Here is a 22,056-nt window from a genome sequence, read left to right as displayed (position 1 = left end):
GCTGTGCAGTTAAAAAAAATAAATAAAAGGCTTAATCGTACACAAATACATATGAATACAACAATACAACAAAGTAGTAATAAAATAGTAAAAGCTTAATTTAAGACCAAGATTAGAAAAGGACAAAATAGACAAATAAAAGATTTGAAAAAACAAAACAAAATAGAAAGAAGGGGAACCAGGATAGTTTGCCTAGCAGGGACTAAACGCCAGGGAGAAGAGGTGAGTTTTTAAGAGAGACTTCAACTGTTCAATGGACTGTGCAGCTCTAACCTGGAGGCTGTTATTAGGTTGATTCGCTCCTTCGTACAAATAATGAATCAGCCAATCGCATTGGCAGCAACCACTCGCTGGTTGGTGGCGTAAACGACTTGCTGGAGTTCGAGGCAAAAGTCAAATTGGGGAAGAAAAGGGGGGATTCGAGCGAAAACGGTAGTCGGCTGCCTGCCTGACTGTTTCGCAAACTGCCGATCTGCCGGGGTCAGAGGTCAGACTGACCCAGAGTAGGTCGGAGGCCGCAGAGAGGCAACGGGAACGCAAACAACCGGCTGTCACAACAACCAGTCTGCAAAAAAAAAAAAAATGGCTTCACTGAACGTGCAACACCTCCAACCTTGAAGCGCTTTATCTGGGACCCCCGCGCCTACCACGCGCATCAAAGTAATTTACGAGGGAAAACGTGCAAACCCCGTTCCATCCAGCGTGCGCACATGGCGGTCTCTTTAAATGCGCTCGGAGCGCATTCGGCCACCGCCCGCGCACTCGTCACGAGCGCACTGAGCGCAAATGGTCGGAACACGCTCGGAGTCATTGCGGCCGCCCGCGGCTCCACAAGTTCCACACGCTGCGCCGCTATCAGGCCGCCGATCACTGCCAGCAGTGCAGGAGGGGCAACAAAGACTGGCGCGTTAAAATGAAGACTGCGCGTCAGTGACAACAACAAAATTGAACACGACAAAATGCACTCATTTATTTCTTCCTATTTTTGTTTGTTGCGCCGGAAATATGACGACTGCGTGCCAAATCAAGTCCACGTTGCGTACAATTCCGACGCGACCGACGGCCGCCGCAGGTGCGATGCGCAGCATTGCGTTGGGCACCACCACCATCCCAGCTCGGACGACGCAGGTTTTTTTTTTTTTTTTTTTCGTCGCGTCCGCGTGTGCGTTTCATAATTGCATCAACGCCTCGAGCGCGCCTCAAACCAAACAAGCGCCGAGCGCGAAATGCGCAGCAGCGAGACGATAGAGACGGAGTGGGGGCGGCGGCGGCGGTGGTGGTGGTGGTGGTGGGACGCTAATCCGCAAAACACTGGCGCTCTTCTTCTTCGACAACAAAGACCCCCTTGTGCCTCCCCCCCACACACACACACACGCCAATTCGTGCGACGCAGTCCAACCGATCAACAAAAAAAGGAAGGAAAAAAACATGTCTCTTCACCCCCCCCCCCCCCCCCCCTTCAACGCGCGATGCGATAAAGACAAAACTGAAACGTCTCTCTGGGTGTGTTGCGACTCAGGTGAAGCGCGGCCCCTTCCTCACTTCCTCACTTCAGCGAAAAAAAAAAAAAATGATGGGGTGAACAGAATCTCTTCTGTGTTTTTGGGGGAGGAAAAAAAACCGAAAGGAGAAGAATGAGAAAGCTTGTGTCTTTCCTTCCTCCGCCACTTTCTCTCTCCTTTTTTCTTCTTCCCTCCCGATCAGTGATTCCTCTCTATATTGTGAGAAACGCACTCCAGCAGCGAGGTAGAGCCAGTCCGGGGACTGGGGAGACGTTCAGGGACACGCCCGGGCTGCACGAGCCCTGGATCGGAGACCTTCAGAGGGCCAAGACCGCGGCCTCGGTCCTGACGTGAGTGTTGCGTTTTGGTGCGTGTGCGTGCGTGTGCAATAGAGAGAGGGATTGGTGCGTTTGATGCTCTCCGTAATGAAGCGGAATTAAGAGGCCTCATCTTCACACGTCGTGGTGACGTTCGTCTGACAAAGCCAATCGAGTACCGAGGTTCATCTTGACAGCTTTTTAAGACTCGCAAGAGCCCAAAAAAGCTTTTCTTATCGTTTTAGGACGTTTGTCGTTGATGTGAACCACCAGTAAAAACGTTTCTAAATAGTGATTTCTTTTCAAAATAAAAGACTGCATTAGCGCTTGATAATATCGCGAGAGACAAAACAGGCGACAATATGCTTATAGTAAGTTAATGATTAAAACGAATTAAAACCGCAAAAGTTAAATGCAAAAGTAAAAAAACAAACAAAAGCAAACATGAAGCCTACTTTAAAATTCTTGATTAATCGAACATCTTGCAGGCCTATTTCTTATTTATATTTATTTATTTTTTAACCCTGTGATTTCAAAATTTATTTACATTAGATTTTTTTTTTTTATTAAAGAAAATACATTAGGAATACAAGCTTGTATATTCAAAAGCATTTTCACAAAAAAAGCCTACAGTGTTTTTTCATTACATTGTGATAATTCTAATTTTCCTGTCATTTTTATTCGTTTATTATTATTTACTATTTTTAATCAAAAAAGTAGGAAAAAAAAACTTGATTTTCTTTTTTTTTGCATCATGATTTTTTTTTTTTTAAACAATCATCAGGAAGCAGTCACGTCCCTTTTAATTGTTGGAGGAAAAAAAGACAGAAACACAATAACAAACTTACTTTGTGCATGATTAATCCCCCCCACCCCCCTGTGTAATTTCACAGCTGCTATTTTAAAAAAAGAGAGCAAAATTACACTGGACCCACAGACACAAACTTGTCATGTGACACAAAGGACACAGCTTGACGTGGAGCAGACAGTCAGCGGTGAACATGCAGGGACATCCATTACATGGTAACGAGAGGGATTAAAAAATTAAAACATGACGTGTTTGTTCGACTTTCACATGTTAAGATATAGATGTGAAAGTTACTTTTATAAAGTTTAGGTGTGCAAATGCAGCCAAATCACCTCAGTTCCTGGATATTTTTTTTTACCTTTCAAAGATGAATCATTTTGAAATTTGAGTCATTTGATTTAGATTTGTCGATTTTCATATTATTGACACAGGCACATTATTGACACATATCCCATAACCTCCTCTTTCTTTTATCATGTACATCTATAGTGCGATGCCTTCCCAGGTCTCCGCCCCCTCCCCCTCCGCCTCCCCCTGCTCCTCTCATTGAGATTCCTCTTTTTCTCTTCCTGTGTGCACCTGTGCAGGACAGAGCAGGTGTGTCTCTAACCTCCCCACCCCCACCACATTGAAGTGGATCAGTCAAGTATGCAGAGAGATCCGGTGGGCAGTCATTATTAAGCCATTACTAATGTAATCAGGGCAGCCTTGTATTCTGTGATTAAAGCGTCATTCAGCATCTCTGTTGTTTCAGATCGTGGCAGTAATAATGAGCTCGTGATAGATTCGCCGCCCTGTTTCCAGAGAGTCGAGCGGCAGGGATTCACGTCCGTCTCACGGAAGAAGCGTCTCAGTGTCTCGGGCCAACTCAGTTTTATGAACAATTCCAAAATGGAAAGCGGCCTGTTTGGCAGTTTAGCATTACGGGAATTGATCTTAGTGACACGGCAAGTAAAAATGTGAAGGGAATGAATCTTTGGAGCAGGTAGTAAAAAAAATATAAATAAATAAATAAAACGTTTTTCCCTATGACCTTCCTGTTTTGGGGCTTTTTTTCTTCCCCTTTCTCAAGACGAGCCTGCAGCTGTGTTACGTTTTAATGGGTCCCCCTGCCTAGTGCCCGTGAATCCTGGCTTTGTGTCCGTAGCACCAAAGTTCCTGTTCTTTTGTGTTCACGTCTTGCTCTGACTTGGAGGAGGAGGTCCAATAAAAAGTGTGTGCGTGCGTGCGTGCGTGTGTGCGTGCGTGCGTGCGTTCGTGCGCGCGTGTGTGAATATGTAATGCATACAACTGTGGAATGCTGCTGATGTTTGTTAGCTGGCCGTGAGGGCACAAAAATCATGCATTTCTTTTTTCTTTCTGTTTTTCAGCTGAAAAAAGCAGAAATGAAGGAGGCCACCTTTACCATCGCTCACCGTGATGTGCTGTCATAAATTTCGCCCACTGCTGAGCTCAACGGTCAGTCGAAACAGTTCAGCAATATTATTTGCCATCAAATTATGCTAAATGTGCGTGTGTGTGTGTGCGTGTGTGTGTGCGCGTGTGTGTGTGTGTGTGTGTGTGTGTGTGTGTGTGTGTGTGTGTGTGTGTGTGTGTGTGGTTTGCGCGCGCGCGTGTGTGTGTGGGAGCAGAGTTGCTACCTATATGAATAGACCCTTGTGTGTTCTGCTTCGAAGGGGAAGGGGAATCTAGTTACTTCAATTGTGTGAGGGGGAACATCTAAAGGAAATTGATATGGGGGGGTTGAGATTGTGTGTGTGTGTGTGTGTGTGTGTGTGTGTGTGTGTGTTGGTGGGGGGGGAGTACTTGAGTTTGAGGAGTTGGGAAGAGCTTGGCAAGTCAGCAGCCTAGTGTCGCTTGGGCACTGTGTGCCTGGAGGCATCTGGTGGACTCACGAGTTTGGCTCGTCTTCTGCCGACTCCTCGCTTAACGACATTTCAAGCAATTCCAGAGTGACAGACCGATTTTTTTCAAGTCAGACTGAAACCATTGGATTCCCAGTGGCGTTCTTCCACTCTCTCGTAACTCCTCTCGTTGGTTGCACTGTTTAGTGTGTGCAGTGAGGTGAACGGCCGCATCAACGGAGTCGCTAGTGAGCAATGTGAACACAATTGCGTTGATTGGATAGATAGATAGATAGATAGATAGATTGATGGATAAGTACTTTATAAGTACTTTATTTATTGTCGTATTCATCATCATTGCCGCCGGAATGAATGTTAATTTTGTTAATCCTGGATGTGCTCAGCACAATGTCATGATGATGCAAGTGTAGTTTTGGGTACTTTAGCCAACCTGACACAACAACGCACCGGGTTGTCATCACTCCATCAAAAGTCGCATTCGCTGAAATAACTCATTTGTTGTGTTGCATCACAGTGATTTGCAGAATTTGAAATCTGCGATGCTGTTTGATGACACGGTGCATATGCACAACTTGGAACAGGCATACGGCACGAGTCAGGATGCAAACAAATGTGTATGACTTTTTAGCTCCTGTGTCCTTGCCTCGTGGGGCGTGACCGTCCGCGGAACATTGTATTCTCAGCCAAAATATTGTGAAGCGGGATCTAACCGGCACTGGCGGTCTGCTGACTTTTCCCCGGCGCGGCTCACTGAATAGCATCGTCTCTCTGCTGCGGACAGGCGGCGCGAATTGAGAACTATGGAACAATCAGCTTCTTCCAGCGACCGCAGGAGCAGGTTTTTCCGGGGTTTTTTTCCGTCTATTCCATCATCGAGGCGGGGAGGGGGAGTCCGCTCAAATGACTGCGGATCCCCTGACTCTCTCCAGTTCCACCCTCGGGTTGTTTTTTGTGGAGATATTTTTGCCACCGTCATTAAAACCTTGTTCACACTTTGCTGTCACACTGATGTTGCCGCCCGGTGCTGTGTGACACCATGTTTGGGCTGCAACACGTGAATCAAGGTCGCAGATGGAGATTCTGATGTTTTTTTTTGCCCACCACCGGCCAAAATAGAGGGATGCCATGTTGCCGGCGACATGGCAAAAATCTTTGCGCCAAGTACAGACCATGTGACGCTCGATGAGAATCACACGATCGACTGGCAATGTGGCAAAGTGACGACTCAGGAAACCACAGGACCAGGGTTGTGTAGCGTCGACATAGCAGACGGTGGAAAACATCAGAGCCTTTGTCGAAAAGTGGACTTCACACGCTCCTCTTGAATGATATCAGATCAGACGTTGAGTCAGCCGAACCCCTGCAGGCTGTAAACAGAGTGCTAGACATGGTGCTTCCTAGAGAAATGTGGATTTTTTTTCCCCCCAATTAATTCTGTAAGGCTGATTGAGTCCAGGAGCAAAGTGCAGAGCAACGAAATGCAGTTAGCATTCAACCAGAAGTGCTGAGCAGTGAATTAAATAAACATGTACAGTATATACACATTATGTAATGTGTGTGTGTGTATTTATATATACTATATGTACATACTGTACATAGTGCAAATGAATAATTAACTGTTGCAATAAAGTGCAGGTATATAACAGGTTAGAAATATACAGATGAGAGAATTAAGTGATATACAATGATTGCAGTTGACCATATGGACCATTAGGGCAAAACGCCGCAAAGTTTTGGTTGATTTTCATCAGCTCAGGATTTTATCATTAATGTCTGTTGTTTTGTTTTTTTCTTCGAAGGAGAAAACTCCCGCAAACTCACAGGTGCACAGCACTGATAAGCATCAGAGCCTTTTGCATCGACCGAGGCTCTAAATGTGGGGGGTGGCCGAGCCCTGCTGCAGCTGTGATGGCAACAAAAGGGTTGGAGGAGGAGGGGGAGGAGGAGGACGAGGAGGAGGAGGAGGAGGAAGGGGTCCGGTCCACGTGAATCGGGAAGTTAAACGGAAACCCTCAGCGCTGCCTTGCGTCGTCCGCAAAATGTCCCTCCGTCTCGGGAAAAACTCGGCCCTGTCCCACTTTCATCAGACGCCTCAAGACGCAGCGCCAAGGTGCTTGTGCCGTGCGTCGTGTTGCCCACCCATGACAAAATTTCAAAACAAGCCATCCCTTCTAGGGATGAGTGTCCGCGCTTGGAAAAAAAAAAATGATAATGGGGGGGGGTGAGGGATGGGGGAGGGGATTGAGTCATTTGCAGGGAAAATGCAGAAAATGATGTTGAAGAATTCTGGCCGGGAACAAGGGCGGCCATTGTTCCAGGGCCGCTGCCGCTGCATGTCTGGCTGGCCTTCGTTCTGGGACTCCATCACACAGAGATGATGTGCCTCCCGAAAAATGTTCACTTTTAACGAACTGCCTCCCACCCTCCTTCCCCCGCGCTTATGCACGATAACAAAGTTCTCAAAGGTCTAATCCGGCTTGACTTCCTGGTAGCTGAAATTAACGTGAATGTGATGAGACAAAATTTACCCGGCAATCTGCCTCGGTGCTGCATTTTCCAAATCTCTTGAGAATCTCCGTTTTGTGCTATTTGATGTTTGTTGCTGCAAGTCACAACTTTTCTTTTTTCTTCTTTGGTTGTGTAATGATTTGAACAAACGCTCTTTTTAAGCGAAAGCCGAGCCTTGAGTGTCTTCAACTCAGAATAATGCGAAGGCCAATGGATTACATGATACTTAATTATCATTTTTGTCTGTCAGCTAATGAAGTACAAATACTCTGTTACTTTTGTTACGACTCAATTTTATCAATCTGTATCCATATTTTGCACCCCACATTTGTACATGTACCTGTACTTTCGACTCCTTACGTTGGAAAAACATGCTTGTTACAGAAATTCTGTTAAAACGTATTTAACTTATTACAGTGGTTGTCGCTTGAATTGGACCTATTTGAAATGCGGTGTTGTATTGAATGAAACTGGAACATATTTTATAGGGAGATTATTTTGGAATACCTCAGTTTTGGGGTCACACTACATTTTCAGTACAGAGAAAAATACAAATATACAAAAATAACATTGGTTATTCTTAATAAAAGTGTCAATATCCAATAATGGCTCACTGGTCGACTGTTACTGATTACATTTTGATTGTGTGATAGCAAAGTAAAGGAGTTGAATCAATACTTTTACTTTTACCAAAGTATTTTTTACACAAGTATCCATACTTTCACTTCAGTAAAGAGGGGGAATTCTTTTGCCCCTCTGACAATGTGTAATGATCCAACGTCAAACTTAACACTTCTGTAAAATAATTGCAAACAGAAAGTCTTCCCTTGATGCAAGACCAGAGAAACAGGTCTGTGTGAGCTCAATTGAAATAAAATGGTTGCGCATCTCAAGTCGCAGACGACGCAATGTGAGCCATCAGTGAACAAGGGGAATGTCAATATTTTGTCATCCTTCACTTTCAATCCTTTCAATTTTTGGAATCCAGCCCCTCGCTACAATTTGGGTTTGCAACTCCACTGAGTCAAAACCAGGCGAATCGAGGCAAGAAGACAAATCAAGCCGACTACTCTATTTTCACGTTGCCACTTCACAGTAAATATGGTACGTGAGACTGAAACTCACCCTGCGGTGTTAGTTTTTCACTTTGGAGGATGAACAAGGTCTTGGCAGCTGTGGGAGGAGATTGTCTTCTAGACGGCAGAAACCTCGAGCAGATCCAGGAATCTGGGGGCGCGGTGACGTGTTGTCAGCGACAGGTTCACTAATGGTTCCCTCGGTCTGGGTTTGTTTTTATTATGTAACTTTTTAAGTGAAAAGAATAAGAAAGAAATAAGAAAGGAACTTATTTATTAATGGCACGTATGTCTAACTGTATCTGATGCAGTGGGAAATTAAAGTGGAAAACAAGTTGCTCTTTTATGTTGTGAAGGTTCGTGGTCATCCTGGTCATCGCAGTCGGAGTCTGGAGTCAAGCGAAAGTCAGTTGAACTGGTTCTTGGTGGTTGAAGATGGTTCTAAGGCCTCTAAAGTTTCTCTCCTGAGATCACTGCTGTTTTTACGTGACACACCAATGAAACAAACTACAAGTTTATTTTTCCATTGAGAACGTTGTTTTAAATTATTATGTTCCTTGGTGCAACTATTCTTTCCTCCATGTCAACGTTGCCAAAACTAAATTATTCCTGCAGTGTCATTAAAAACCAAGCAGTGGAGGTGGCGGCCACCTAAATATACCCTGGCGCCATGAAGTACACTGGTGCCAAAGTGAAATTCAATCTCAATACAGGCACGTTGTATTAAAAAAAGAAAAAAAAGGGCCAGCAGCGTGTTTTCCGTCTAAGGAAATTAGCCAAATTTCACGTCAATAAGACCTTAATGACTGTTGGACAGAGCTTTCACTGAGCCCTTTTCTATTGTTTGTTGGTATGACAACCTTGGCATTAGACAGAAAAAGAGAAAGCCCTACAGGGCAAATCTTGCAAATAAGATTGTGTGGACTCTCGGAATTACTTGGTGATTTGTGAATCATGAGTTGCCTTCTGGTGCGCTCCTGAGGTGAAAAAGAACTGGCTCATTGCCATGCAGTTTCATCAAGGAACCGAACCAGGTTGAACAGGGATCGTCGGGATGATGATGATGATGATGATGATGATGATGATGATGATGATGATGATGATGATGACGGCGTATGTTTGATTCTGATACCTGAAACTAAACTAACCAACTGTAGGGGCTCAGTGCATTGACTTGGCTATGTCACTGTGTAAAATTGCAGCAGATTTAAATAAGTTGACGAGAACTTTTTTTTCCCATCATCATCAATGCTGGTGCCTTTATGGCGCCTTGGCTATTTCAAAAGCGAGATCCTCGGATTTTGTTTTCCCGAGTTTCATTTGTTCGAGCTTCAGAGGACAGAAGCGGTTTTGATGCCAGAGGGAGTGGAGGGAAAAAATAAAATCTAAACGCGAGAACAGGGTGAGGGGTGGCGCGGTTTTTAGGGAGCGATGAGCGGGGGTGGGGGGGGGTGGGGGGGGGGGGCGGGGAGAGAGAGAGAGAAAGAAAGGACGAGGATTAAAAAAAAAGTCACTTTCCAATCATGAGTTTTTCTCGGAACATTGAATTAGGCAGAGTGAACGGGTGGGCGCCTCGAGGGTCCGGGGGTGGCTGCCCGCAAAGATGGCCGAATTAAAGGGTTTGTTGTTCGATGTTGGTGGAGGGAGATGAAAGGGGAAGAGGGAGGATGGGGAGTTTGTCGGGCAACCGCCTCCTCCCGCCTTCCCATCGCCTCCTCGCCCTGCAGCCCTCCCTCGCTCTGCCCATGTGAGGGAGAGTTCAAACGCGGGGCCTGCAGCTGCACGCGCGCACGCATGCACAAGCTCACACACACATGCGCAGGCACGTCCACGTACGACAACACAAATAAGACCGACGGCTAAAACGTAGAAATATACACACACAAAAAATACGCCGAGAGAGGTAAATGTGCAACGCGTGCGTTGACTGTGGCTTTGACAGGTGGAGGACTGTTACAGCGTTGAAGTATTTCGGAAACTTTATCCGTCTCCAGATCTGTTGATGATTAGATTTCGTCACTGGCTCGAGGTCGTCGACCATGAGACTTCAGTCCATCAGAAAAAAGATGTAATGCCGATAAGGCCGTCGACGAGAAACCATGATGCTGTTGTCTGCGTGTGCGTCTGTGTGTGTGCGCGTGTGCAGTACGGAAACATTTTAAAGGAACAGCGAGGAACTGTGGGTTATATGAGACACTGACCAGCATGATTAGCCTCACAAGCTACAGAAACAGGGTCAAACGTAAAGGAGGCATGTTATAACCATTTCCAGATTGATTAAATACATTTTGGTGGTCTATGTACAACAATTAACAAAAAATACTCCTAGTTAGAGCTGTACACACCTTGCAATAGCTAGCTAGCGCCGTTCAGTGCTAGCGCTAGCTAACCAGTGGGGAAAATGGCAACTAGCTCTCAGGATTTTCAAATTTTAAGAAAAAAAGTCTATAGAAAGAGGCGTTACAATGATGATCTGGCTCGACTTCCTACAAGTCGAGCCAGATCATCAAAATCCAAACAGCACGTTGAAGCGAAGGAACACAGAAAAAGTTGTCCCACCTTGAAATGCGCACTTTCTTTGTGTTTATTTGAGCTCAGTTTTTCAGAGCAGGGCCCCTTTAAGAAAAGTAAGTAAGCTCGGCTCGCATTCTCAAAGTAATTGCCTCATTTTATTACGGGCCAAATTTAGTATTTGCCAGCAGCGATCTTCCATGGGCATGTTGGTCTTTGTCAGACTCACGTCATGCTACGCTGGGGTGTGTTTGGGACACGTTACCCAGCACGATCGCCAAAGGGTGGCATAAATCTGTCGGGGATGTTGATGGAGCTGCTTTTTTAATGAGACATCACTCCAAAGTGAACCCTTATTCATCCCTTTTGATTATTTCCGTGGCATCGATTGAATTGAACGCAGTAGAATTAAAATGACCTTTTGCTTTTTAAAATCACTTGAAGTCGCTGAACCCCGTCGCTAAAGGTATTACCAAAGCTGGACGGACAGCCTTCAAAAGGGAATGCCACGCTTGCTCAAGTATAATGGTGCGTATTGACCGAGATGTAGTTCAGCGGTCACTTTCATTTTAAAAGCACAAGGTCCCCGACTCTTCCGGCAACAAAGGTGCGACTCTTTGACGTTGTCAATGGCCTCGAAACTGACAAACATCACATTTTTCAGTCATTGCGAAATTCAAAACGCATCAAAAAACTGATTGTTTGTCATAGTGCGTCAAGGGGGGTTGTGTAAAAAATCAAATTCAACCTGAGGGGTTGCTCCAGAAAGTTTTATTCAAACTGGGAACCACTACTTCATTATTTTAACCAACTTCAAGAGATGTTTGATCTTTTTCATGTCATCTTTTCCTACACTGTAACTATGTAATTTGCTGATTGGCTTGTCTCACAAGTGATGCAAGAGGTGGTAGGGAAAAGGCAAGGGGAGTGTCGGGGGTTATGTTGCTTGTCAAAGGAAAAAAAAATGTACTTACTTTCAGGGCCTGCGTAGGGAGACGGATGTCCTGAGCTGAGGGGTTTCGGGTATTGCCAGAGGCGGAACCAGCGGGGTGGCAAGGGTGGCACTGGCTACCCCTGACATCTGCCTGGCCACCCCGAGTACCCCCCCTAAATTTTTATTTGTGCTCTGACATACATTCACGCATTGAAACCAATTTTACACATAATTAGGGGCTGTTTACGGGTGTTCTTCTTCTTCTTACGCCTACAGGGAGGAAACTCCCTGTAGGCGGCCACACCAGACCGGGCATAGGTACTACATTGTTTTCGGTTGTTTCCAGCGTATCCGTGTAAATGGGAATTTTTTGAATATGGCTTTGTGTAAACGTGTTTGTTTTTTTTCGAGGGCGGTTTCAAAAAAATCCGCCACCGTGCAAACGGCCCCTTAGAGTGTCGCCAGCTCTTTTTTTTTTTGATGATTGGTTTTCAAGTGCGACTGATGAACTGATGAAACTTGGGTTGCCTGCCTCGCCTAGTTCCTCCTCTGTGGAGGTCGTCTTCTCTTCGGCCAAAAATATTTTTGGAATCTGTAATCGTATACCCATAATCCCGCGATTGCGGAAGGGAGGCGGGGTTGGAGGGGTTGTATTCAGTCACTGGCTCAAGAGGGGGCGAAGGGAAGGTGAAAGTTCTAAGAATTTTTTTTTACAAATATTACTGTAGACCGCCAGTGAAAGGGGATTTACAATGAAACATTGGATGAAGCCAAATCTGATGGCAGCACAGCCAAATGGAAGCAGCTGATCGATCGATGGAAGCGATAGTGGGCGCACAGATTTTGGGAACAAAGACAAATGGAACACGACAGGAAACGGCTCAGAAAAGAGGTCAAAGCCGCAATCGTGAAAATCACCAAGGCCAGAACGCCTCGGGGGAGGAATCTTTTATTTTTGGCGACGACAAATAGGAGCAAAAGGAAATAGGAATCAGGGAAGCGTGAATCCCAAGTGGTGGTGGTGGAGGGAGGGGGCCGGGCCGGGCAAAGGAACGGAGCAGGACAGCAAGATCCAATAATTAGCATGCTAACAGGCGTTTAACGTCCGGACACAAAGGCGCAGTGTTGCGCCTGGCTCGCTCACTAAGAAGACAATGCACAATTGGAGTCAGTGGGAGACCCCGAATCACCCGAATGGGCCCTGGACGGCTCCTCCCGCCCGCCGCTGTCTCACTCACTCACTCAGCTAGTCCTGTCGGCGGAGGCTAATGAAAAGTTCATGGCCTCGAGGCCCGTGGTCCCCGAGCGGCTTCCTTCCCATGTCGACCCCCCTTTCAAGTCCTCGCCCCTCCGACAGAATCACCTCTCCACTTGTCCTGAGGTCCAGAGGTCTGATGGGCGAGCAGACGGTTGGGCGGGCGGGTGTTTTTTTTTTTCCTTCCCGCTGCCAGTTCTTGTGGGAACGGCAGCAGACTGGCACAAAGAGACTGAGAGGGAGTGTGGAAGGAGGAGAAAGGTGGGGAAGTCTCGTATTAGTCGGACAAAGGCGGATTTTTTAACTCGATTAAATTCACCGACATAAATGATTCAATTACGGGACCCGGGAGGGTTTGGGAAGGGTATTGGGGTTGCTGGGGCTGGGGGATGTGGGATGGCAGATAACACACGAGGGGCTTTACTGCTCTTCTACTCATGTGAGGGGAAAGGGCCCCTGGGCAAACAGCTGTGAGGGCAGAGCGCAGCCTATGTCAGAGATCAGGAAGTTGAGCCTCCCACCCCTTTTTACAACACGTCTGATAGAGGCTGGCGACGTGTCATGTGATTAAACCTGGGAAGAGAAGAAGTTTCCTCAAAATACGTCAATATCTAAGTCGCAGATCTCACACTTTGCAAGGCTTCACTTAATTTTATACCCTTCTTTTACTAGATTTCCACGGACTGTTAATCATCTAAAGAAAAACTTTAAAAAACGGCTCACCGCCCACCACAGGCAGTAGCTCTTACTAGTAGTGTTGACATCTCAATGCACTCCGTCTTCAGCAGATGTTTGTTGCAATTCGAACAAGTTGCTTCTTTTCGACGTTGAAAAAAAATTCTGTTTGGTGGCCTCTCTTGTACTTATTTTAAACTTTCGAGTTCTGTCATAATGCATTTACAGAGGTGCATGATGGTGAGGTGCCAGCACTAACTTTACACTTCCAATCCAATCTGACTCTTTGAGTGTTGGGCAACAATGCTGTTATTATGTTAACTGACCTTTTTTTTTTTTTTTTCATGGGCGACATAGCATTTGGGCTCTTTTTGAGCAGTTCACACCAGATATTTTGTCCGAAACATCTGCTAAGCCCAGACCGTGATTTAGGACTTTCTGGTAAAGCTGCTGGGCTTTCTTCTCTGGCCTAAACTCGATGAACAGATGGGGCTTGTCGCTAAAGAGCGTGTCTTAAATCACAATTGTGTATTTGTAAATTTGCAGTTCGCGTCAGGACACAACGGCGTCAGCAACATGAAAGTTCCGCGTACGGCATTTGCCCTCATAAGATTCTGGCCTAGGAAAACCAAATTACTTTTTTTGTATTACCAGTAAACACTTTTCTTAATGTACTTTTGGTTGTTAATGAAAAGGGTTTCTGATTTGCATATGTCTAATTTCGTTTTTTAACTGTAACTTTCACTCCGCAAGTAGCCTAAAGGTGTGTTCAGATGCTTGAATCGCATACCCCAAAAAAAAAAAAAGTCTTTACCATTAATAACGTTTTGATAAAAACCTAATTTAAGGCCAGGATGAACCAAAATCAAATTCTTGAATGCAGCCACCGAGATCGATCGCTTCAAAAATGTAAGATTCTAATAGTGTTTCCTGAGTTCGACGAGTTAAAGCCAAAAACTAAAGAGTTTTATCCCCATTTTGCTGGCTTCTTATAGTAGTGTGATGGCTTTCAGGCAGCTTGCATGTGGCAAATAAAAAAAATAAAAAGACAGGGTGGGGAAATCCCAGACCAATTACGTGTTTGTTTTAAGTGATTGGCACGTCATTCTGTCACTAAACTGGAAAATGACCTGAACTGCCACGCCCGCCGCAATCTTAAAAATAGACCCTCTCATCCGCACCGCCAGAATTTCTCAGTGAGTGAACATCAAATACTCGCAGCTCTCCGTGTTGCTTACAAGTCTCGCCACTAGAGGGAGCGCACGGCTAGTTGTCCCAGAGGCATTCGGCAGCTCTGAAGGCCCATCCCTTGTATGTGTTTTAGAATTTTTTTTTTTTTCCTCTGGTCCAAGTTGATGCTTTGAGAAGGCCAAGCTAACAAACAGGCTTTGGTCACATACATTTTTATTTGCAACATCAAATATGTACAAGAATAAGGAATAAAGTGCTTTTTAATTGCATACTTTTCTCTCTGGCATATTTAATTAAATTCAATAGTTTGTGCTGGGTTTTTTTTTTCATCTCAAAGCAGAAACATATCAGATTCATACAAAGCTGGAAGCAAATTAGCCTAAATGTTGTTCAAATAGCATCATAATAGTTACAATTTTTTTTTCTGCAAATGTCTCTTCATTTTGCAATTAAAATACCCTTCATAATAGATAATGGGAAAATAATAACCATTATTACCAATGACAAGGACTCTGCCAATCATATATGATTAATCCAGGGTATTGCGTTTAGATTTTAGTAAATTAAAATTTGCAGATGAGTTAACACATCCTTTAAAAAGAAAACCACTTCAGAGTCCCAATTAGAGTATACAAGCACACCAGCTGGTCCGTGTCTCAGCAGGCATACTCACTTAACAGGAACAGCACAGGTGGAACTATTAATGACATTACCCATAGTCCATTTCATCTGGTCAAACAGTTGCAAGGGAGCCACAAGATATACACACAGCATGATGACACTCTCAAAGGTACTTTAACTGCACTGCCTGGAACATCAAAACTTTGGGGAAATAGACAATTAAGAATTATTTTAGATTAGAAGCAATATAGACACTTATAAGAATGAAACGTGTGAATGTGACTAATTTTGAATATTTTCAAAATGCTCATTATTGCTCGAGAAATACTGATAACTCCCCGAACAGTCTTTCTCGAGCATAGCCACGCTGAAACAGAAATGCATCCTCAAACAAGGTTGGGCATTTAAAACATTGTTTCACCTTCGTTGACACCATGGCTTGATGTTAAAGTATCACTTGTTTTTAGTTAATTCAAGAATCCAAAAAATAATCTGCAAATAACGTGGCTTAGAAACAAATGAAAATCCAACAAAACAGAGGTCCTCTTTTTTTTCCTTTTTTTTTAAATCACAAAGCAGCTTTTTTGTTGCGTTTTGCCAAAAAAGACTGTCCGGTTTTATTGCACATTTCCAGAAACGCCTTAGCCTCCATCCTTCACCCATCAAAACATTATATAAAAACATATTACTACAAAGTTAAGAAATCCTTAAATAACTGGTCATTTTTTCAAATTTTCTGTAATGTGGTTTGTCCCCATAGATGAGAGGAGATATTATATTCAGAAATTCTCTTCTGTACGCCAGTAAAGGCGGTTTCCTAACATTTTGAAAGGAAAATATTTAATAGGCTGTCCTGGATTTGTGAAAGTATAGTTTTGAAGGTAATAATCTGTGAAAAGGTTTATCAGAGCACAAATCCACAATACAATGGTAAAGATTTACATTTAAAGTGCTAATGCCATTTTGTTAAGTCTGACACTGATATTTACAGAGAGACAAAACAAATTACTTGTCTGAAAAATATTTTCCCCCTGCGGTTGTTCCAAAAGAAGTCTGTCAGTTTTCGTAAGGGCTCCTTCGTCATTTGATTATCATGGCTCCCCATTTTCTGACCTCAGACGTAAAGAAAAATGTAAAGTTCAACAACACTTTCAAGACTAGGGGATGGACACAATTCTGTTCATACATGTAACCAGTCACTCCATCTGTCAGTTAGATCTCTTGCTCAGTCTTGTAGGTTACTGGATCGAGAGGAATAGCAGTCTGTAAGATGTCAAACTCCATCTGGTTGTTGTCCATGTCCAGGACGCACATGACGTTGTGGTTGCTCGATGTCATCGTTGCTGTGTCCTGAAACATGTTTTGGAAGTCCACAGATACAGAAGTTCTCCTTTCTTCCGTTCTTTCCTTGCCTAAAGTCTGGGAAGACTCAAAGATGTCGCCTTCCTCCTCCCCGCAGCTGAATGCCATCTCGTTCTCATAACAGAAGGCGCTCATTGACCTGGGGATCAGGTCTTGTGCGGTTCTGCACACGGAGACTGGCGATGCTGTGGAAGAGGCTCGACTCGTCGCCTCGTTGAGCTCTTTGGCGCTGAGGTGGGGTGTTGAGGGCACCTCATAGGTCTTGTGGAAACGGGCGTAGTCCACCTTGTAGCGATCCCTGTCCTCATAGATCACAGGCTCAAACCGGTGGCCCCACAAGACCTCTCTGGCAAGGTAGGAACTACGAAACTGAGTCGTCATGGCCGTGGCCTCCACCATCCCTTCTAAGATCACAACAATCTCAAAGTCATCCGTCTCCAGATCAGCACGGCTAATGGCGTACAAGGGGCTCTCTTGGTCAATCTCATGCACTATGACTATTGGGGATACCAAAAACAGGCGGTCCGTACCCTCATCATAGCCCACGTTGAGGTCCATCTGTTCCAAGGGGATAAATTCACCCTCTGCGGTGACATATGAACGAATTAGTTGGGCACGGACATGAGCCTCCACAATGTGGCTCTTGCGCAGGTTTCCCACCCTCCACATGAGGCACAGCTTGCCATCACGCATCGCAATGACAGCAGTTTTGGAGAACATGAGGGTCTGGTTTCTCTTCTTCGGGCGTGCCATCTTGGCCATGATGGTGCCAATCATGAAGGAGTCAATGATGCAGCCCACGATGGACTGGATAATCACCGTTATCACGGCACCAGGGCACTCTTCGGTGACACAGCGCCAGCCATAACCAATGGTGGTCTGAGTCTCCATGGAGAACAGAAGTGCCCCTACAAAACCCTGGACATGAAGGATGCAGGGTATCTTTTGGGGCTTCCCTGCAACTGTGTGTCCAGATGTAGGTCCGTGCATCCCCAGCACTAACTGCGCATCACCCTTCGCCATTGGTTGCTCCTGAAAGTCCCCATGTGCTAATGACACAGTGTAAAAAATAATGCCGAAGAAGAGCCAAGAGACCATAAAGCTGGTACAGAATATGAGTAGGAGGTATCTCCAGCGGATGTCCACGCATGTCGTGAAGATGTCTGCTAGGTATCGCTGGCTCTTCTCTTCCATGTTGGTGAATAAAACATTACACTGTCCATTTTTCTTTACGAACCGGCTCCGTACCTGATTGGAGCCCCTTGTGAGAATCTTGCCGTTGTAGTTTACCATGCCTCCCTGTTCGTGCACACTGGGCACGATAGCAGTTGCTTCTGAACTGCTTCTTGGTCTTCTTATATCCTGTGTTTGACAGGCCAGTTGCGGAGAGGAAGTTGGAGACTTATGACTGTTGTTGAGTCTGGAGCTCGATATTTTCTGGTGGCCCTCCTTTGGCAAGACGTCTGACACTATATTGTACCTGAGATGTGAACACAGAAGGGAAAAAAACTCAATGCCATGTCATGAAATATCTCATGTTAACTGAGATTGAAACTTAATCATCACCAAAACTTTTGCACTTCAGCAGGATCACTATGAGTTCCACACTAAAATCTTATCCTTTTATCCCTTTTGGCAACTGACAAGGCACAGCATTTTCAATGAGTCCACTTTGTTTCATAAATTTCTTTACAATTCAACTTTCTTGACATTGCTATTTAGGTTATTTTGCAGAAAATGAGTCAGGTTGGACAAGACCAAAAATGTCTTCCTTTAGCTGTAATGAAGAACCATAGAAGAAGACCAAGAAAAATGAATGGCAAAGATGACGTTTCTCTGTAATTACTAACGATGTTTCACACCTGTGAAATTTCCCTGGCATTTGCAAAAGTTCTCTTAAATACAGCAGTGCCAACAGCTAGCCATGTGGAGGTGACAAGCAACTTTTCTAGTCGTTACTTTACTCGTTGTGCTATCCTTTTTTGTTTTTACAAATGCCTTACAATTCTTTAACATATATGAAATAATCAAAAGTATTAAGGATATCTTTCATCTGGTGAGTCAGATTGGTACACCACTCTGTACATTTTGTAAAACAAAAGGTTCCTTGTGTACTAGCTTGTCTTTTACAGCATCCACGACTTAGTTTACAATCTGACTTCAGTTTTGGAATATCCTGCCCTTTACACCTGCAATGTAAAATGTAAAAAGTTTCTTCAGATAAACAGAGACCTCTTTTCAAGCTTGCAGTGTTTTAGAAAATGCCCTTAATAAAGGGTTCAATAGTTGTATTTATTTCTTCATTCAGGACTTTATTTCATAAGGTTCCATGAAGTGGTGAATTCTTATGAATGAATAAAGGGTTCCACAGAGCAACTCAGGAAAGAGGAACACACAGCACAAATATTGCTTTTACAACCGTTAATCTTGATCGTCTGAGTCCACGTTCTGGACACTCACACATATGGAAGCACAGACAGTCTTTTATTTCAAGGAAAGATATGACTAAGATCAAATAAAAACCTCATAACTAAGAGGGTCACCCATTTAAGAGTAACTGACCTCACTCAGACCGCAAGTATGTCAGGGACAAGCTATGTAACAACCAAAATTGACCAAGAAATTAAAATCTATTATTTAAGATTAGCAGCTGTCTCTCTCCTTTGCATGACGGATTAGCAACTGGGAAGGTGAGTTCAGTTTAGCTACATGAGAAGAGATAGCTGTCAACATAGATTATAGGATTATATCTTAGTCAGTGTCAGTGGGGCAACTAATTTTGAAGATGCATGGATTTATGCGAACTCACCCTCCACTGTCTGAGATACACCTTGCTTGTAACGTACATAAGTTTTATGTGCTTCCAGATATACTATTCTACTGTCCATACTTTGGTTGTAACAAGCGTTAAATTGAGTTCCCGTTGCCTTACTTTGGTCTCCAACCAGTCTGCCCTTTCTCTTCCTTGGCCTGATGAGACATTACCCTTGACACAACTGCAGCTCACTGCATATTTTCTCTTTGTGCGTGGATCTCTGTAAACCCCAGAGATGGTTGTGCCAGTGTAAAAATCCCAGTAGATTAGCAGCAGTTTGTGAAACACTCAGACTCGTGGCCCACCTGTCACCAACAACCACATTCACCAACAACCATGTTCACCGCACTCAAAGCCACTTTCTTACCCATTCTGATGCTCACTTTGAACCTTAAGCATGTCTACATGCAATGCATTGAGCTGCTGCTATGTGATTGGCTGATTAGCTTTTTGTGTTAACAAATGAACATCTTCCCTAAAGTAGCCTTGGGTTGTGTGTTCATTTCAGTTCATGCCAACATTCTAATTGTGGGTATTCCTTGTGGGTACTCCTTGTGGGTATTCCTTGGCACAACAACAATAACAAAGACCCTTTTCATACAACCAAGGTGAAGTCTTTCTTGCACATAATCTGTGTTAAAGACATAAATCAGTACTTTACATTACATCGATGACAGAGCAATGCCTCTTTTTCAGAACAACAGACAATCTAAAAGACGATCACACTTCAAAAACTTAAGTCCACTGTGCCGCAGTGCCCAAGATTACCACTTTGTTTTCTTGCGCAGTTGAAAAGCCTTCAGTCATATATTTCTGCTGCACCTTGCCAAGGAAGGAGAGAGCGCTTTGCGTTGGTTCAGGACAATGGAGGATGGCCTTGGCCTTTTGAGGGATCTGTCTGCCATAAATATCTCTGAGCTGGTCCTGATATGACTCAACCTGACCGCTTCACTCGATTATCAAGCACAGCTGTCCACTCAGTGTGCAAGCCATGTCGAGACTTCCGGAGAGGGCGACATCACCAAAGGATTAAACCCTGAAATTCACAGTCCGGCCAGTCAGTATTTTTACTCGTGCTGGTCACAGTTTGTTTGGACTACTGTCTTTGTCTTGATATTCATTCTGTAAAGGGGATGAATTCCATTGAGCAACATTTGTCCAGCTCTACAAGAGAAGAGCTAGGATGAGCCCCTGTAGCCTGTTAGTATCACACGGAATGCATTACATCTGAAACTCTTGTTAAATTACTCTCTTGTTCTTCTGTTATGCTAATATTGTGAATGGCTTTTCGTCACAAAGACGGTGGTGGGAAACTATGAAACACGGCAAACCAATTAAAGCCTAGTTAGGGTTCATTTGAGGTGTGCACATATGTCTAATTTGGAGAAAAACAATATTGGTTGATCCACTTGTTTTGTTCTCATTGAAAATTTGATTCAGTAAGATGCCGACCTGTTAAATTGTCCTTATATTTTAAGGTCAGTTTTTCTGACCTTTCCATAAAAACGCAGCATGTCATTTCACTTTAAGAGATAAGACATTGTATTCACACTCAACAATTGATAAATTCAACAATGAAAAGACTGAAAGAGGAAAATAAAGATAAAAAATATCACTTGCCTTCACTTTCGTGTTTGAACTTTGACACTGAACTCCTCTATGGCTACAGATAGAGAGAAGGGTTTTAGACAGTTAGTCAGATTTATAGCAGAAGACTTTCAAAATTCAAGATGAAGTACTCCAATATCACATGCGAAGCGCTTAGTTGTCGTAATGGCCGTAATGGCCTTCGATTGGGGGGGCGCAAAGACTTTGGTCTCACCTGTTGCACCTGCTTGTTCCCATGGTACCAGTGCTCATTGGTAGGGGGTGAGGCCTGAGGCACAGACTCCGTTCTGCATGGGGGTGGGGTTCATGCGACACTGACTGGACCCTGCGGGAAGGAGTTAATCCAATCAGCCCAATCAGTCCAATCAATAAAACCAAAAGGCCAGCATTTGAACTTACACGCAGTAACTTTGAGCACAGAGGTCATGTTTCAATAAATTCTCCATTCTTCATATTTCTCTTTTCATGACAGTTTTACCTGCTTTCTACTGTTTTTAAAATACTGTTCTCTCTTGTCTGCTGCAGGTGATGTGGACAAAATTTACAACCCTTAATCAGTAAGTTGAACGCTCACTGTGTCACGATTCGCTGGCGGCCTGATTGACACAACTGACTACACATCTTCCTGCTGCAGGGACCCCGTAAGATTCATGTCAAGAACTGTCTGTATCCACCTCCCTGAGAACTGGAAAAAAAACTGGCACAAAGGCTAACATCGATTTTTTTTTTTAAATGGTCACCTCGGCCAGAATTTTGACCCAAATACAGTAACATATCCAGCATCATGTCAGATCTTTTGTAAAATATAGATCTTTGTTGTTCCCATTATTGTCTCTACCACCTTCAAGTTCTTTCTCTAATGGACATAAACTGACACATTGCTCGAAATATGGATATACTAGTTCAGGTAAGCATCCATGTAAAATGTATCCCATATATGAGGCTCATGTTGGGTGATTTTTTTTTTTATTTATTTATTTTTTAAATCACTGGCTGTCTCCAAACCCC

General features: G+C 44.0%; 1 protein-coding gene and 1 long non-coding RNA gene across 3 annotated transcripts; one reads left to right on the top strand and one right to left on the bottom strand.

Moving 5' to 3' along the window:
* The first annotated feature begins 1,524 nt into the window (after positions 1–1,524).
* LOC142886602 (uncharacterized) lies at positions 1,525–21,667 on the top strand. Of its 2 annotated transcripts, none has more exons than XR_012926435.1 (3): positions 1,525–1,852; positions 3,998–4,085; positions 21,574–21,667. It is a non-coding gene; the product is annotated as an uncharacterized LOC142886602 (long non-coding RNA). The 2 variants fall into 2 exon arrangements; XR_012926436.1 differs by lacking the exon at positions 21,574–21,667 and adding an exon at positions 6,295–6,425 and having other exon boundaries at positions 3,998–4,089.
* Positions 16,127–18,047, bottom strand: kcnj4 (potassium inwardly rectifying channel subfamily J member 4). The gene has a single exon (XM_076023616.1). The coding sequence runs from the start codon at positions 17,916–17,918 to the stop codon at positions 16,476–16,478; it is 1,443 nt and encodes a 480-aa protein (XP_075879731.1). The 5' UTR covers positions 17,919–18,047; the 3' UTR covers positions 16,127–16,475.
* Positions 21,668–22,056: the final 389 nt, after the last annotated feature.

This window comes from Nelusetta ayraudi, unplaced genomic scaffold (genome assembly GCF_046127955.1).
Source record: "Nelusetta ayraudi isolate G7.1 ecotype Tasmania unplaced genomic scaffold, CSIRO-AGI_Nayr_v1 ptg000016l, whole genome shotgun sequence".
NCBI classification, from domain to species: Eukaryota; Metazoa; Chordata; class Actinopteri; order Tetraodontiformes; family Monacanthidae; genus Nelusetta; species Nelusetta ayraudi.
The sequence above is the reverse complement of the archived record's forward strand: the minus strand, read 5'-3'. Positions and strand labels throughout refer to the sequence as shown.

Coding starts and splice junctions, on each gene's coding strand:
- kcnj4 (XM_076023616.1), bottom strand. CDS start 17,918: ATGGTAAACTACAACGGCAAGATTCTCACAAGGGGCTCCAATCAGGTA.